At 44.2% G+C, this 14,060-nt stretch overlaps 2 protein-coding genes across 6 annotated transcripts in view; one reads left to right on the top strand and one right to left on the bottom strand.

Annotated features, from left to right (window-relative positions):
• Positions 1-3,617, bottom strand: part of PLEKHA8 (pleckstrin homology domain containing A8) — a 29,556-nt gene extending 25,939 nt beyond the window's left edge. For 2 of the 5 annotated variants that reach the window (XM_030485120.1, XM_030485968.1), the window contains exon 1: positions 3,352-3,608. In XM_030485120.1, coding sequence (XP_030340980.1) covers positions 3,352-3,391 — 40 coding nt within the window. In that variant the 5' untranslated portion in view covers positions 3,392-3,608. Of the gene's footprint in view, positions 1-1,607; positions 2,645-3,351 lie in introns of those variants that run through there. The other 3 variants (XM_030486881.1, XM_030488614.1, XM_030487748.1) reach the window with 3 other exon arrangements.
• A 262-nt stretch (positions 3,618-3,879) lies between these two features.
• On the top strand, positions 3,880-12,201 carry FKBP14 (FKBP prolyl isomerase 14). Its single transcript, XM_030491954.1, has 4 exons — positions 3,880-4,338; positions 6,145-6,296; positions 8,999-9,126; positions 10,227-12,201. The coding sequence occupies exons 1-4, from the start codon at positions 3,914-3,916 to the stop codon at positions 10,383-10,385; spliced, it is 864 nt and encodes a 287-aa protein (XP_030347814.1). The 5' UTR covers positions 3,880-3,913; the 3' UTR covers positions 10,386-12,201.
• The last annotated feature ends 1,859 nt before the right edge of the window (positions 12,202-14,060 follow it).

Here is a 14,060-nt window from a genome sequence, read left to right as displayed (position 1 = left end):
CTTACTACAATAAGTAGTACTGAAATAAGAGTTATACTCCCTTTATCCATGTGACTCATCTATCCCTAGCCTCCACAACCTTTACCAAGCAATGTTAACATTAGATAGAGAGTTTTGGCAAAGGGTGAAACCTAGGAATTTTTTAAGATCAAGTTACACGCTTTGACCGAGGCTCAGCTGAGGCCAACAACACCCGTAGGATTTAAGTCACCCAGCTCTGGGGTTTATTAGGATTTATAATTTGAAATTTGCAAAGGCATCATATACTTGCCCAAGAGAAAAAGCGCTATAACACTTTATACATCAATGATAACTCTGCTTGCAAAGTTCCTTCCTCCCTTAAGGTTTTAACCGCATTAGAGGGGGGAAGCATAGATTAGAGCAATCTTAGGACACACTTATTGCAAACACAAGATCCCAAGTGGATTTTCATAGGCTAGATCTCTATGCATGCATATCTGATCCAAAGTTGGCACACTTCACTTAAAAATACCACACTGAGCAATCACTATCTGGTGGCCACTGCATTAGAGGAGAGAAAAAACTCTGAAATCTCAGTTCTCTGAGGCAGCACTGGAACCCCTGCATATAGAAACCACAACATGAGCTCAAGATCGACACCAGAGGAAACACACTAATTCGATTTACCCTAATCTATATAAAGCAAACAAGTGCCTTTGCTATAAACAAGATAACTTGTTTGAGCAGTAAGGCAAGCTAATCTATCTTTCAGTTGTTGGCAATCATGCTGTGCTTTCTGTGCCCATAGAAAGCCAAACTTGTTTCGTACTTCTGAAATGTTCTTGCTGCCAATAACTACGTAATTTACAACACAGATCCGGCTCCCTGCCCAAGAGCTGGGGGGAAACAGGTTAATGTAGACGTGACCTCTCATGATGGTGATATTATAAAACCAAAAGACTCATATAAAACCAACCAACTCCTCTTTCATAGCAAGAAGGGGAAGCAGTTTTCCTCTTCTACAATTATAAGCTTGTTCTTTGATGAATGTCTTATCTCCTTTCTTTTTGTGTGAAACAAAGGTGTGTTCTTCATTATGAGGAGGAAAGTGCATAAGACACCTGCTGTATATGTTTGTATCAGCACTGTGTTACTAGCACAGGCACACATCAACATACAGTGATTACACACATTTTCCCTACCCTTTGCATACATCCTTTACACTATGCAGCACCAGATTAATTAAACTTCATCAAGAGGAAAAGCATATTGGGGGCAGAAAGCATATGGCAGAAATGCTGTTCTGGATGACCTGTTGAACCTTCTTAGTTCCCTTAATCCCTGAAAGGAGGTTTTCCTGGCTCTCACTCCCTAGGTCTTTGCTACTGCTATGATAAAATGCCACATTCCAGCATGTGGGGGTTGGTTTTTCTTTTCATCATTGCATAAATTTAAAACTTAATGGCTTCAGGGCAGGAAGGCTTCATTTTATGCCAAAAGCAAGCACATGTAAGCGTAGCAGAACAAGAGAACACATGTAAGCACATGTAAGCATAGCAGAACAACAAATTTCTTGTTCTCAAACACATGACAGATCTTCTACAGCCTAAGAAAAGGCATGTAGTGACCTTGACCACCACACTTACTATCAGAGTCAAGTTTCAGCAAAGCAAACGGAAAGATGCATCAATCTTCCATCACAGATTTTCTCTCTGTTGAAAACAAAACCTCACTTAGCTTTCAGTGAGTGCAAGTCTCACATATTCAAGGAAAAGATATTCCTTCAGTCTGCATTCACTTAAGAGTTTTGCAAAGCATCATCCTTCTTCATGAAGAGCCATTTGGTTGAAAGTGCATATCAGTGTGGCTAGCAAAAGAAAAAATATTAATATTGATGGAACAGGTATATTTCTGGTTCTTAATCTTCATCTTATCATCAAAACAGAAGACAAGTCCAGCCAATCCTACCGTGCACTCACTTGGGCACAAATACTACAATGTCAAATGCCTGTCAGTCATCTACAACACGCACTGGTTCCCACAGACAAACATTTCCCTGGTGTCATGGCATGAAAGCAAGTGCAAGGGTTCCAAATACTTCCCAGCGTTTAAGAAATGCGAAGAAAAACACACAAAACTGCAGATCAACTGAACCATAGATGTTTTTATTATGGGGAAAAGACTAATCATAGAATCGCTAAGGTTGGAAAGGACCTTAAGATCATCTAGTTACAATCCCCCTAACACAGCCTGAGTTCTGCAATCTGAATGGAAAAGCCAAGCCACATGCTCCATAACTCAAAATAAAAAAATAAAAATCCATGTCTGTTCACTGAGACCTGACAAATTTTGATTCCCCTCTCAGAACACCTATTGCCTAGAGGAGAAAAGCTGCAGCAATCTTCCAGCACACCAATAAATCCAGCCTCACGCACCACTCTCCCCCATCCCCCTGCTACATGAATTCACCACTTGCTTGTACTTCAGCTTTTTCTTTGTTTGATTTTGATTTCCTACACTTTCCCAACGAATCAGAGAAGTGCAGCTGTTCCAGCCTCTCTGAGAAAGAAATCCAGCAAGAAGGCAGCCCTCGTACATACACTACTGAGCAAAACTTGGACATGGCAATGTCGAGGTGCTCGTTGTTATTTTTCTCTGACCATCAAGTTTCCAAACCGCTTCAACAAACCACAGAGAGGTTCGCACCAGGGAAAACCCCTTCCACACACCCCAAATTACAGCCACCCTTGACTCCAACGCATCCAGCGGTGGACATCCCACAGGAATACAAGTCCCACAGGTGTCACCGACCCTTCCTGCCTCTGCAGCGTTTCTGACCCCACCACCTTCGACCTCTGCTGAGCAAACCCTGGCCACGTACTGCTGTTTCCAGCCTGCTAACAAAGCCAAGCCTCCCATGGCACAGGGACACCCCAAACATGACAATCTGGGCCTAGCGCTAGCAGGACAGTTCCTTGTCTTTCTTTCTTTTCTTGTTTTCAACGTATTTTTACCCAAATCGCCCAAGCGTGATTTAACACCAACACCTTTTCCTTTCGGGTCTAGGAGTCCCCTAACTCCCCATAGCGCCTCCATAAGAGCAATCAAAGTTTCACAGTGGAAGTTCGCCGGCGAGTATGACCCAGCGCATCCAAAACAGTCCCGAACCCCAACTCACCACCCCGGGGACGCCCCACAACCGAGCCCAGCGCCTCCTCCAGCGCTGGGCGGTGACGATGTGGCAGCGCAGCTAGGAAACCGGGGTGAGCCGGGGCTGGTGCCCTGCACGGCGGATCCAGACTCAGCCAATACACATATAAAACAGACGAGGGCACCGCGCCGCTGGGGAAGCCGGCCCCGCGCGGAGGCTGAGGACTGGCAGCAACTCACCACTCAGGTAGTTGGTCCACTTGTACAGCATCCCCTCCATGGCGGCCGGCCCCCGCCCCCATGCAGCGCGGCCGCCCCCCGGCGGAGTCACGCCGCCCGCCGCCGCCCACGCCCCGCCGCGCCGCCGGCACACAGGGCCATAGCGGGGCACCGCCCGCCCGCCCGAGCCGGCCCGGCCCCCACCGCCGAGCCGGCCCACCGCCGCCACGCTCCTAGCGCAGCTGCGAACCCACACAACGACCCCACAGCGCTACGCAAGCGCAAGCCGTTTCGGGAATCGCAACCCATGTGACCGAGATGGGAAAGGAGGGGGGGGCGGGCACACACCGCCCAAAGCAGGTGGCCTTCCGCAGCCAATCGAAACGCGCCGTCGGTGAGAGCGCCGCCCAATCAGCGCCCGGCAGGAGCCGGCTCTTTTGTGCGAGCGGCCCGGCGGGCTCCCCCGCTCGCTAACGTTCGCTTCCTGGAGCCCCGAGGCCCGCACACCCCTTCCCTCAGCGCCCCGCCCACGGAGCGCGGCCGCTGATTGGACAAGCCGAAGGACGGACAGGAGCGTGACCCAATGGGCGGCTGCTTCTTCTGGGCTCTCTCTGAGGCGAGCCAATCAGAGGGCGCGCTTCGGGTCCCGGGCCGTCGGAAGCCGGGGGCTGCCCCCTGCAAGGGCCGCTGCCACGTCTGCGGGACGGGCGAGCGGGGTCGCGCACCGGCCCTGGCCGCCGCCTCCCGGGCGAGGGGTGCGGGATGGCGGCTCCGCGGCGCTGAGGCGACCCCCCCTGGCTGCGGAGCGGCTATGGCGGCGCTGCTGCGGGCCGCCCTGCTGGCCGCGGCGCTGGGCTGCGCGGCCGCGGCGCTGATCCCCGCGGCGGACGTGAAGGTGGAGGTGCTGCAGAAGCCGTTCATCTGCCACAGGAGGACCAAGTGGGGGGACATGATGCTGGTTCACTACGAGGGCTACTTGGAGAGGGATGGCTCCATGTTTCACTCCACGTAAGTAGCTCGCCCCGGGCGGCTCGCCTCAGAGCGGGCTGGTGGGTGAGCTTCAGCCGGGAAGCAGCTCTATGCCTCTCGATACGTACCTTTGTTTCCGTGTAGGTGATCTCTTCTGGCAGCGCTTTCCTGGATCCGCACCCCTCACAGCGGTCCATCCCCTCATAGCTCCGTGAGGAGCGTTTTGTTGAGGACGGGTGGATTTTTATTTACTTATACAATTACCTCTCCCTCCCAAAATTTGTGTTTACCTGTGTGCTGGGAAGCAAAAGCAATGCGCGTGTGTTCATGGTATGCCCTAGAATTTACTTGTTATTGAATTAAAATAGCTTAAATAACGCTGCACAAACTTGTCAGTGGGGCCCTTTCCACCGCCACCTCTTCTCGGAAAGTTTGGTTTACCTTTATGTTTTGGCAGTTTAGGAATCACTGACTCGCAATGCTGCTTAAGATGAACACCAATAGTAAAACTTACCTCCTTCCCGTTTGCCAGATCGAAGCTATAAAAGAAACCTTATTTAGCTTTTGTTTTCTGGTTAGTCTGTAGAAAGCAGAGCCATGCAGCATTTGTTAAAAGAGGGGGGTGTTACGCATCCTCTGCTAGAACTTAGACACAGGATTTGGTATATGGTATGGGCAGTTTAATAAGTCTTCTGCTGTGCACGAATTTCTGTCTAGTTTCTAAAGCAAACGTCTAGGGGAGAAGTCTGCCTCTAATTTAAAAAACCCCAAACAAGTACATATATATGTCCACCACTGGCAGCACAATGACAGCTTTTCATCACCGAAACGGCGGATTCTTCACCGGCCCCCGGCCAGACAAATCCACATAGCAGAGCCTCAGTAATGCAAGTAGGAGGAAGAGCCAGAAATTCGAGGGAGTGCTAAGAGCCTGCAACTGGTTGCTAATGGCGCTTTTCCTGTAAAACATCAACGAAGTGTTAATAGCAGGAGACAGCAAAATGCTCAGGTGTCCGCAGGCCGTGTCTGAAATCTACTTGTGTGGAACGTATTAACAAATAGACAATGTTTTGCATGTTTAGGCTCTTGCAGACCATTGCACTAAAATCTCACTAATTTTCTCTTGTAGTTAACCTGCCTCTCTAAAAGGAGCTCTAGTGGCACTCTTTAAGTTTTTGCTGCTGACTAACTTCTGTAAGTGCTGTTTTCTTGTTAAGCACCTTTCCTGCATAACTAGTAAATCGAGCTTTTAAAACTGTGTCTGTAGCGAGAGTGAAAGTAGTCCTGGTGTACCGTCTGGTTAAACTGGGAAGGGGCCTTGTCTGCCTATTTTAAACGTGAATGTTTTGCATGCATTTGTTTCTATTTTTCTAGACTATCTGTTGTGTAGTTTTTTATTTCCTAATGGCTTTTCTGGAAGATCTGTGGCCAATTCTTCCAAGCATTTTATTAGGTATATTGTAATCATGACCAAACTGGGTTTTGATTTACCAAACAATACGCATGGCCTTGAATGTAGATTTTTAAGTAGAAATACCTTTCTAATCTGATCAGTTTCAAAGTGGAAATAAATGATCAGGGAAGTGAAGGTGGAGATTCAGGTTGTTTAGTATTGTCATAAAAATACCATGTAGGTGTTGTTTTATTTCTTCTTACTTCTTAAGGAACCTTATCATGCGAGGTGTACGTTCTAAAGACTTTAAAAGTCTGGGTCTTTCATTTAAGAAATGCCAAGGTGCCAAATAGTGGTGTGTTTTTAATTATGTGCATATTCCACATGCTCCACGTATCTTTTATGGAACTTGCTGTCTAAAGACTTAAGTGTTTTATTCTGTTCTTTTCCAGTCACAAGCATAACAATGGTCAACCTATGTGGTTTACACTTGGCATAAGGGAAGCTATCAAAGGCTGGGACAAAGGTTTGAAGGACATGTGTGTGGGAGAGAAGCGAAAGCTAACTATTCCACCAGCCCTTGCTTATGGAAAAGAAGGGAAAGGTAAAACGCCTGAAATCCTTCCCTTAATTGTTTTTTAATCTCTGTATTTTACTGTTATTCTTGGCCTAAGAGGTTAGCAAGCTTTCCAGGCTGATTCCATTAAATGAGAATTGATGGAGTCAGGTGCTTTTTTCTCACTGATTTATTTTCTGTAGAAATAACCCTTAAGTGGTTCTGTGATGAATGCAGGAAAAAAACCCCAGGAATTGATGGTAGCTGCTGTGCAGTATGTTCTGAGTGCCTTTTCTGTTAGTGCTGTGCTCAACAGTGCCCTCCTTTTTTATTCTCTCTTGCTTTATTTTTTCCTCTTTTTACAGTCCAGCTGGAAGTGGTTGCTTAGGTAACGGTTGGCTTTTTGGCTGTTGCATCTCTGTTTGTGGTAATACTTCATGAATGGGCGTGTGCAAGCCTCATTCTTGCTTACAGGTTTCTTTTAGAACCCTAAGAAACTCCCTGTGCCGCTGCTGTTCTTAGCTGATACAGTGGAAAGTCACCACTTAATTCTTCCTATAGAGCCACTTAATTCTTTCCCTTTTTCAGCTATTTTCAGTTTGACAGATAGGCAGGCACATGGATGGTCATGTTGGCATCTACTGAAAATGTATTGAATGGTGTACAAACAGATAAAAGTATTCTTTGTAGGGTTTTCTCAACCTGTCTACTACTGATGGTGTTTGGTATTTTTCCTTTCCTTTCCCATGCCAAGATTCCTGTTTCAATGGGAAGGCCAGATCAGGAATTTGCAGTTAAATAAGTGGCAGCTTTATGGGGTTTGTTTTAATTTACTTCTCTTGGAGCAGTTATTAGGAGTATTTTGTCATGACAACAGTTATCACAATGACCTCTGGTAATACCAGGCTTCAAAGCAGAAAGGATAAATGTCTTGGAACATATAATCCTTCCTGCTACTGTCTTCTCCCATTAATCTGAGTCTGTTTTTGAAATGAGGAATGTTTACATGTCTGTATCTTCAGGCAACTAGGCTGAACATAGGCTAAGTAATAGTCCATATTACTCCATGCTACATAGTACTCCATACATGCAGCATGCTCCATACCTTCCTTTCTTGAAAGTATCCTTTTAAAACATTTTTTTTTTCTAGTAGCCTTGGTTTGGGGGCTGAACCCAGGAGAGGGTTCAAGAGATAGTATTGGAAATAATCATGTTTCTAGTAGAGAACACAAAACTTGTGGTGGTCAGTTGATTGTATGCAGGGCACAACTGTAACTTTCCACAAAGAGATAGTAAATGCTGCAGTACTCACATAGTCGTCACAGGCTACTTGCCTTGATTAATATGTAAAGCACTACAGTTGTTCCTCAGAGACTTGCAAGCCTCACCTCTGTGTTTAGTGTAAGAAGGTTGAACAAGTAAACACTGCTACTGCTGTGAGAAATTACTTGCTTTGGGAACACTTTGAAGTATTTGAAAATAATGATGTTGCTATATTCAGGTTGTGCCCTTGAAGACCAAATTACTCCATTTTCTTCATGCTTTCCTCTGAATGCACATAATTTCACTAGCCTCCCACCTTGCTTGCTGTCTGACTTGAATGACGAGTCAGATGCCTTTTGTGGAACACTCAGAAAAATTACCTGTGTTCCAAACTCTAAGCAGGCCACTGCGCCTTGTATTTCCAGAAGTTTCTGCACATTTATTCATCCCAGAAATCTGCAAGCCTGTTTGTTGCTGCAGCTCAGAGTGTATTTAACACCATAGCTCCAAGATAGTAGACGTGGATTAGTTTTTTTTCCCCTGTCTTCTGAAGGCACAGGAATATTTTTGGGGGGATGCTGCTATCCAATTTAGAAATATATTTGGTCCTATTCAACCTTTCTCTGTATAAGGAGCAAAGTGGTGTGCAGAAGGGTCTTTGACAGTAGCTTCAGCCATCGGCATGAAGGCATATCACATCGCTGTAAAAGCCAGTGCCTGCTAAACTGGAATCCTTGAGGGGTGGTCGCATAGGAGGGCTGGTCCTTGGCGCCGTTAGGAAATGACCGGTCTGTTCAGCTGCATCAGAAATAGCATGATGCCAACACATGTCTTTGGGGCAGATTTACATACTTAGTTTCTGCTGTGTGTTTGGAAATAGCTCAGTGCCCTGTGCAGCAGTCCAGATAGCTATGGAATACTGGCGGCATTGCCGACCTCCTGGCTTTCTCTGCAAGGAGAGTTTTTCCAGTGGCAGACTAGCAGGTACAAGGTGTCAGTTGGCAGTGGAGAAGAATTTGGACACTAGTGGGTTTATGATGTGTCAGGAGCACTGAACTCTCTCTTCTTGCTACCCTGTCCATCAGTCTTGGCTGTAAGTTGCAGCTGTGGCCACCTGGCTGGCTGTACAGTCTCTTTCACTGTTTTCCACTTCATCTGGCTCTGGCCATGAAAAAAGGTTCAAGAACATTGTCTGATAAACCTGTGATGATGATTGTTGAATATGAGCTCACATCAACGTGTACTAGTCTCCAACAAAACCAGTTGCATCTCAGGTTGCATGTGTGCTGTAAGGGCTGCTCTGGGTCCAGGCTACAGTTTGAAATAGTTATCACTGTTATAGTTACTTATCCTCTTTAGTTCCAATTGAAGGATGCTTTTAAAGTAGTAGGATTACTGGAATATTTCTCTGAGGCATATGGCTTTTGTATGGCACTGAATATGTAATTGTGTTTTTAACTTTTCTCCATGTTTACCATTTTGGGCAGGAAAAATTCCACCTGAGAGTACACTGATTTTCAACATTGACCTTCTAGAAATTAGGAATGGACCAAGATCTCATGAGTCATTCCAAGAGATGGATCTTAATGATGACTGGAAACTGTCCAAGCAGGAGGTGAGTGGGTTGCCCTTCTGTGAGCAAAGCTAATAGGATGGGATAGTGGAAAGGGAAAGCTTAACCTGAGGGAGGCATCTAAATGTAAGTTAGGTTTTTAGCTACTGCTGTGCACAGAGCAACTCTGCAAGCAGAATGCACAATATTTAAGAATGCTTAAGGCATTTATTGAGTGATGCACAGTATGGGTAGCTATTTGTTAGCATAACTACTGAACTGATATCACTAATGGTAAGACACCCAAAAAGTCATTGCTGGCCAGGTGATGATCAGTCATGTGGGGAAGGGTGGGTCTCTCATCTTCTCTGGAGATGACTTTTTCTATGTTGCTGCTTTCTAATTCTCTGCTTTTTTTGACTTCGTTTTATGCCTTTTCGTGCTGGTATCTCTCCTGCTGAATGTTCTTGAACCGCTACTCCTGGCTCAACAATTAAGCTCCTGTCTGTGCTTTGCCCTTCTTGCATGGCTTCAGCTCACATATTTGCTTACACCTTAACAATAGATTTTTTTTATTATTTTTCAGTATCAGCTCACCTTTAGTAACTAGCTTAGTGTAAATAACTGTTCTACTAGTCTGTTTAAAAGCTACCTCAAATCTTTGTCCTTCAAAATTGAGATGTACAAAAATAAATCTTTATTAAGGTAGTTCCCATTACAGCAGCAAACGCTGAGATTGCAGGCAGATTTCTGTATATATTTGGGGTGGCTGTTTACATCTACTGGTTTGTGAAAGTGCTAGGATGTGAAAAAGCTGTTTGGGAGTCTGACCAAATTGGTAGCTGATAACTTCTGCCTAGCTATATTTATACTTTACTGTATAGACACCAGATGACAGGTTTTCCTGGCTCATTTTTCAGTCAGATGCCATAAAGGTATGGCAACTGATTTCCTAGTTTTACTGTCACTTATATTACTGGAGTCTTCCATCACTGATCAGGGCTGCAGAACCAGTTCGACAAGTATTACTCTGGCAGTGGCATAGGAAGGAAGATATCTATTGTCTAATAGTATAATTCTGAACATAGTGGCCCTCTCTTACTCTATAATAATAAATTCTTTCATGAGCCTAAAAACATAATCTCTCACCTTTTGTCTAATAGGTGAAAATTTACTTGAAGAAAGAATTTGAAAGGCATGGAGCAGTGGTCAATGACACCCAGCATGATGCATTGGTTGAAGACATATTTGATAAAGAAGATGAAGACAGTGATGGGTTTATATCTGCAAGGGAATTCACATACAAGCATGATGAGCTGTAGAAAAGGGTGGCATAATTTTTTTGACACAAATGGCAGTGACTCAGACTGTCTGGTTCTCTTGTCAACTTAATTCTGTGTTTTGGAGTTGACAGCTGCTGCCAGCAAAGAAACACTCTTTGTTTATATAAAAAAATTTCTGTTCATTATGTACAAATGTTTTAAACTATTTTAAAGTATGGAAATGTACCTCCTTTTATGCAGCAAAGACTTGCACATCAGTGTTTTTTTAAATTTTGTATTAACTTATTTTTCAGAAATGAAACAAAATTTCCTCTTACCAAACATTGTGAAAATCAAAATCCAGTTCAGTGCCTTTCTGTGATTTGTTTGTGTGTTTAAGATCACTTTCAGCGACTCCTTTATGTATGACTTCTAGTCTGTGGCTAAATTACTTGCCCTTCCTTCTTGTGTGTCACTGCTTAAAAAGCAGTGTGCTGACCTTGCTTTTTTCCTGCAGATTTTAAAAAGATGTACTAGAAAGGCATCAGCATCTCTTTATACAGCTGAGAAACTGATACAGAGATGAATGACTACCCTGTCCTGATTTTGCTCTTGAAAGTCTGTTTGAAGGTAAAGTGTTAGCAACAATCCCAATAATTGTCTGCATTTTTCTTTAAATTACATGAACAAAATAGGAGTTAAATGTCAGACTTTTAATGCAGCAAGGTTCTAGGAAATGTCTGTAGTTTGGAAAATAGCAAATTATGCTGCAGTGCAGAGGTGATCCTTTACATTTGTTTTGAAACTCGGAGCTTGCATTCATGAAGAAAGATCACACCTTTCCCTTCTCAAGTTTTGAGGGAGATCTTGAGCACAGTGTTACAAGTCTGAAGTTTTTCCCATATCCAGAAGGGGAAGAGCATACTGACAGGAGGATCAGTATGGCCTGAAGAACAATGGATTGAAGAACAATCCGCATTGGCTTGCCTGCTTTGTGACTGCCTGAGTTGCAGAACTTGTTTCATCATTGCCCTTTGCAGTATTTGCACAAGTAGCACACAAGTGATGTGAATTTTAAGTAATAAAGTGACTTTTTTAGAAAAATAGAGGCATGAGGTAAATGTTAGTGCTGTGTTTTTATGAAGGAGGAGACCATGAGGATTTCACCTCCATTTTGCATGTGTTTGAACTGTTTCTGGAGAGGAAGAAGCATTTTGCAATTTCCTATGGTTTCTTAAATGAGAGGGCAGGGTATATCAGGGAAGGAATTAGCCTCTATTCTGGCACCACTAACACATGGGTCTACTGAACACCTTCCACTAGACCATGTTGCTCAAAGTCCCATCCAACCCGGCCTTGAACACTGCTAGGCATGGGCAGCTACAGCTTCTCTGGGCAACCTGTGCCAGTGCCTCACCACCCTCACAGGGAAGAATTGCCAAGTGAGACTCTACATTGAAATGCTGCAGATGAGGTAGATATTTTCCCTGCCACCTAGTGTTGCAAGTAAGTATTAGAAGACTACCTTGTTGAACAGAGTTTGGCTGCATATGGACCTTACAGGTTACTGTTTGTTTTGGCAGAAAAAATGTGTTAAGGCATGCAATAGTGGGGGGTTTTGTTTTGCATTTTTTTTCCTTCAAGCATCTGGTATTCTGTGGCTGATGGCCTAACTGGAATTGTGGCCGCCTGTTTTGTTTTCAGTAACCTTTAGGTCTCTTTCCTCAATGCCATCTAGTTTTCTTGAATGTTCTATGGCAGTGATTTTTCACAGTAGAATAGTGCAGGAAAATACTTCCCTTTGTTTTTTAGGCTTGTTGCCAATCCTGATTCTTGTATTGTGAGGGAATAATGAATAATATAGCTCTTTGTGCCAGTTGTGATTTCGCATGTTGGTATTTTTTTCTCCTTGTGAAAATTAAGCTTGCCTGACTTCAGCTCTCCCAAGGTTGCTTGCATGTTCTGTGCTGGGTGTCTTGATTTACCCTATGGTCACCAGAGCACTAGGCATCTGGGGGCAACACGTCACACGTATATTGTTCATGTTGTGTTGGGACAGAAGCCTTACAAATAGACTTTCCTGTCTTTTGCCATTGACTGCGTGGGGACCCTAGGCAATTAGCATAGCCTACAGCAAGGAGGGCTGGTAGCAGATGAAGTTGACCCTTCAGGCTGTCTTGCCGAGGATGTGGGGAAATACTGGGAAGAGCAGAACTGACACTTAGTTTGGGTTTGTCAAGGTTTCAGGTGACTGTTTGCAGTGTTTAGTGTGTTTTCTGAACATCTGGCTGGGGAATGAAAGCATAAAAGCATGAAATAAAACTTAGCCCAGGTTAATGACCAAATATGTAAAAAGCTAAGCTTAAAAGAGGGTGCTAGTATGTGCCTTCAGTAAAGGGAACTGTTGTTTCCTTTGTATTAAATACGAGTTTGGAGTCGGCGAATGCTGTGAAATGCACATATGTGTTATCTGCTGCTTAGATTTTTAAATTATTTCATAAAAATAACTTTCAGTGAACATGCAGTTCAGCTGTAATCCCAGCAGGCATTAAAGCTGCAGGTCCAAGATGCTTTATTTGGTGTTGCATGTAGGTTTATGCTGGATGAGTGGAGAGGTTTTGGTTTTAGTGCTCTTCCTGGTAGCTGTGTTATTCTGAAATTGAACTGAAAGAAAAAAACCCTCAAAAGTGCAGAATCAGCAGCAGATTTGGGAAGCCACTTCAACATTATTACTGTTTGCTATTGTTACAGTCCTTCTGTGAAGATGAAGGGATTTTTTTGGGTAGAAATAGCACTGCCTGTCTTAACCTCAGTTGCATCTGCTTGTGAATCCACAGGGCATGGTGCTGCAGTGCCAGCAGGAGCCAGCTAGCTACCTGCAGGAGAGCAGGAGCAAGCGGCTGTCTGTCCCCTGAGGGGACGAGGAATACTGGAACTTCAGTGGTGGCACCCAGCAGCATTTTGGCTGGCTTGTGTGTGAAGTGCAAGGTGTATTTCCCCTGGAGAAACAAACCCTCATCGTGTGTCTGTAAAATGCAGCATTTGAAAAAGTGGAGAGGGTTCCATACAGTGCCCTTTCTTCCTGTTCTTAGAGCCGCCTTTATACGTTTCTTCTTGTTTTGTGGTTATATAGGAAAACATGTACTGGTGGTTTTTAGAACTGCAGCCTGTCATTCACAGCCAGTACCTAACAATTACAGTGGGAGTTGCTGCCTTCTGTAGGTACAGAAGCAGCCTTCAGAGCTCCTTTTATTTGAAAAGTCTTGATATGCAATGCAATGACACAAGAAAGCTTTTGGCAAAGCATCAGCGAAGGGTGCTTATAGTCTGAAATGTTTGTTAAAGCTTTCTTCTTTGAGACCAACTGACAGGCAAATAGTGTTGAAAATGAAGGAATCACTTTATCAGGCCTTAAATCTTTACTTTTCAGTACCTTATGTCCTTGTGCTGCCAGCAACATTCCCAGTATAGAGGTGTTTTGGTGAGTACTATATCTGACAGAGTCATAAAATTGCAGTGTGAAGTACATGCCAAACTGCTACCATAGTTTATTTTTCATGACATTTAGAACAAAAATGATCTGTAGCATGTTTCCTGAGTACTTCAGTGTAAAAATAGGTGGTACAGGTCAGCCTTTAAATTACAATTGCCTTTGTCATACATGCTCCCCACACACCCCATCATTTTTGCTGTTAGATACAAGGTGGTTTATCCCTCGATCCAGACATCCCAGTT

Source organism: Strigops habroptila, chromosome 1 (genome assembly GCF_004027225.2).
Source record: "Strigops habroptila isolate Jane chromosome 1, bStrHab1.2.pri, whole genome shotgun sequence".
Classification (NCBI taxonomy): domain Eukaryota; kingdom Metazoa; phylum Chordata; class Aves; order Psittaciformes; family Psittacidae; genus Strigops; species Strigops habroptila.
This window is presented reverse-complemented; position numbering and strand designations above follow the sequence as displayed.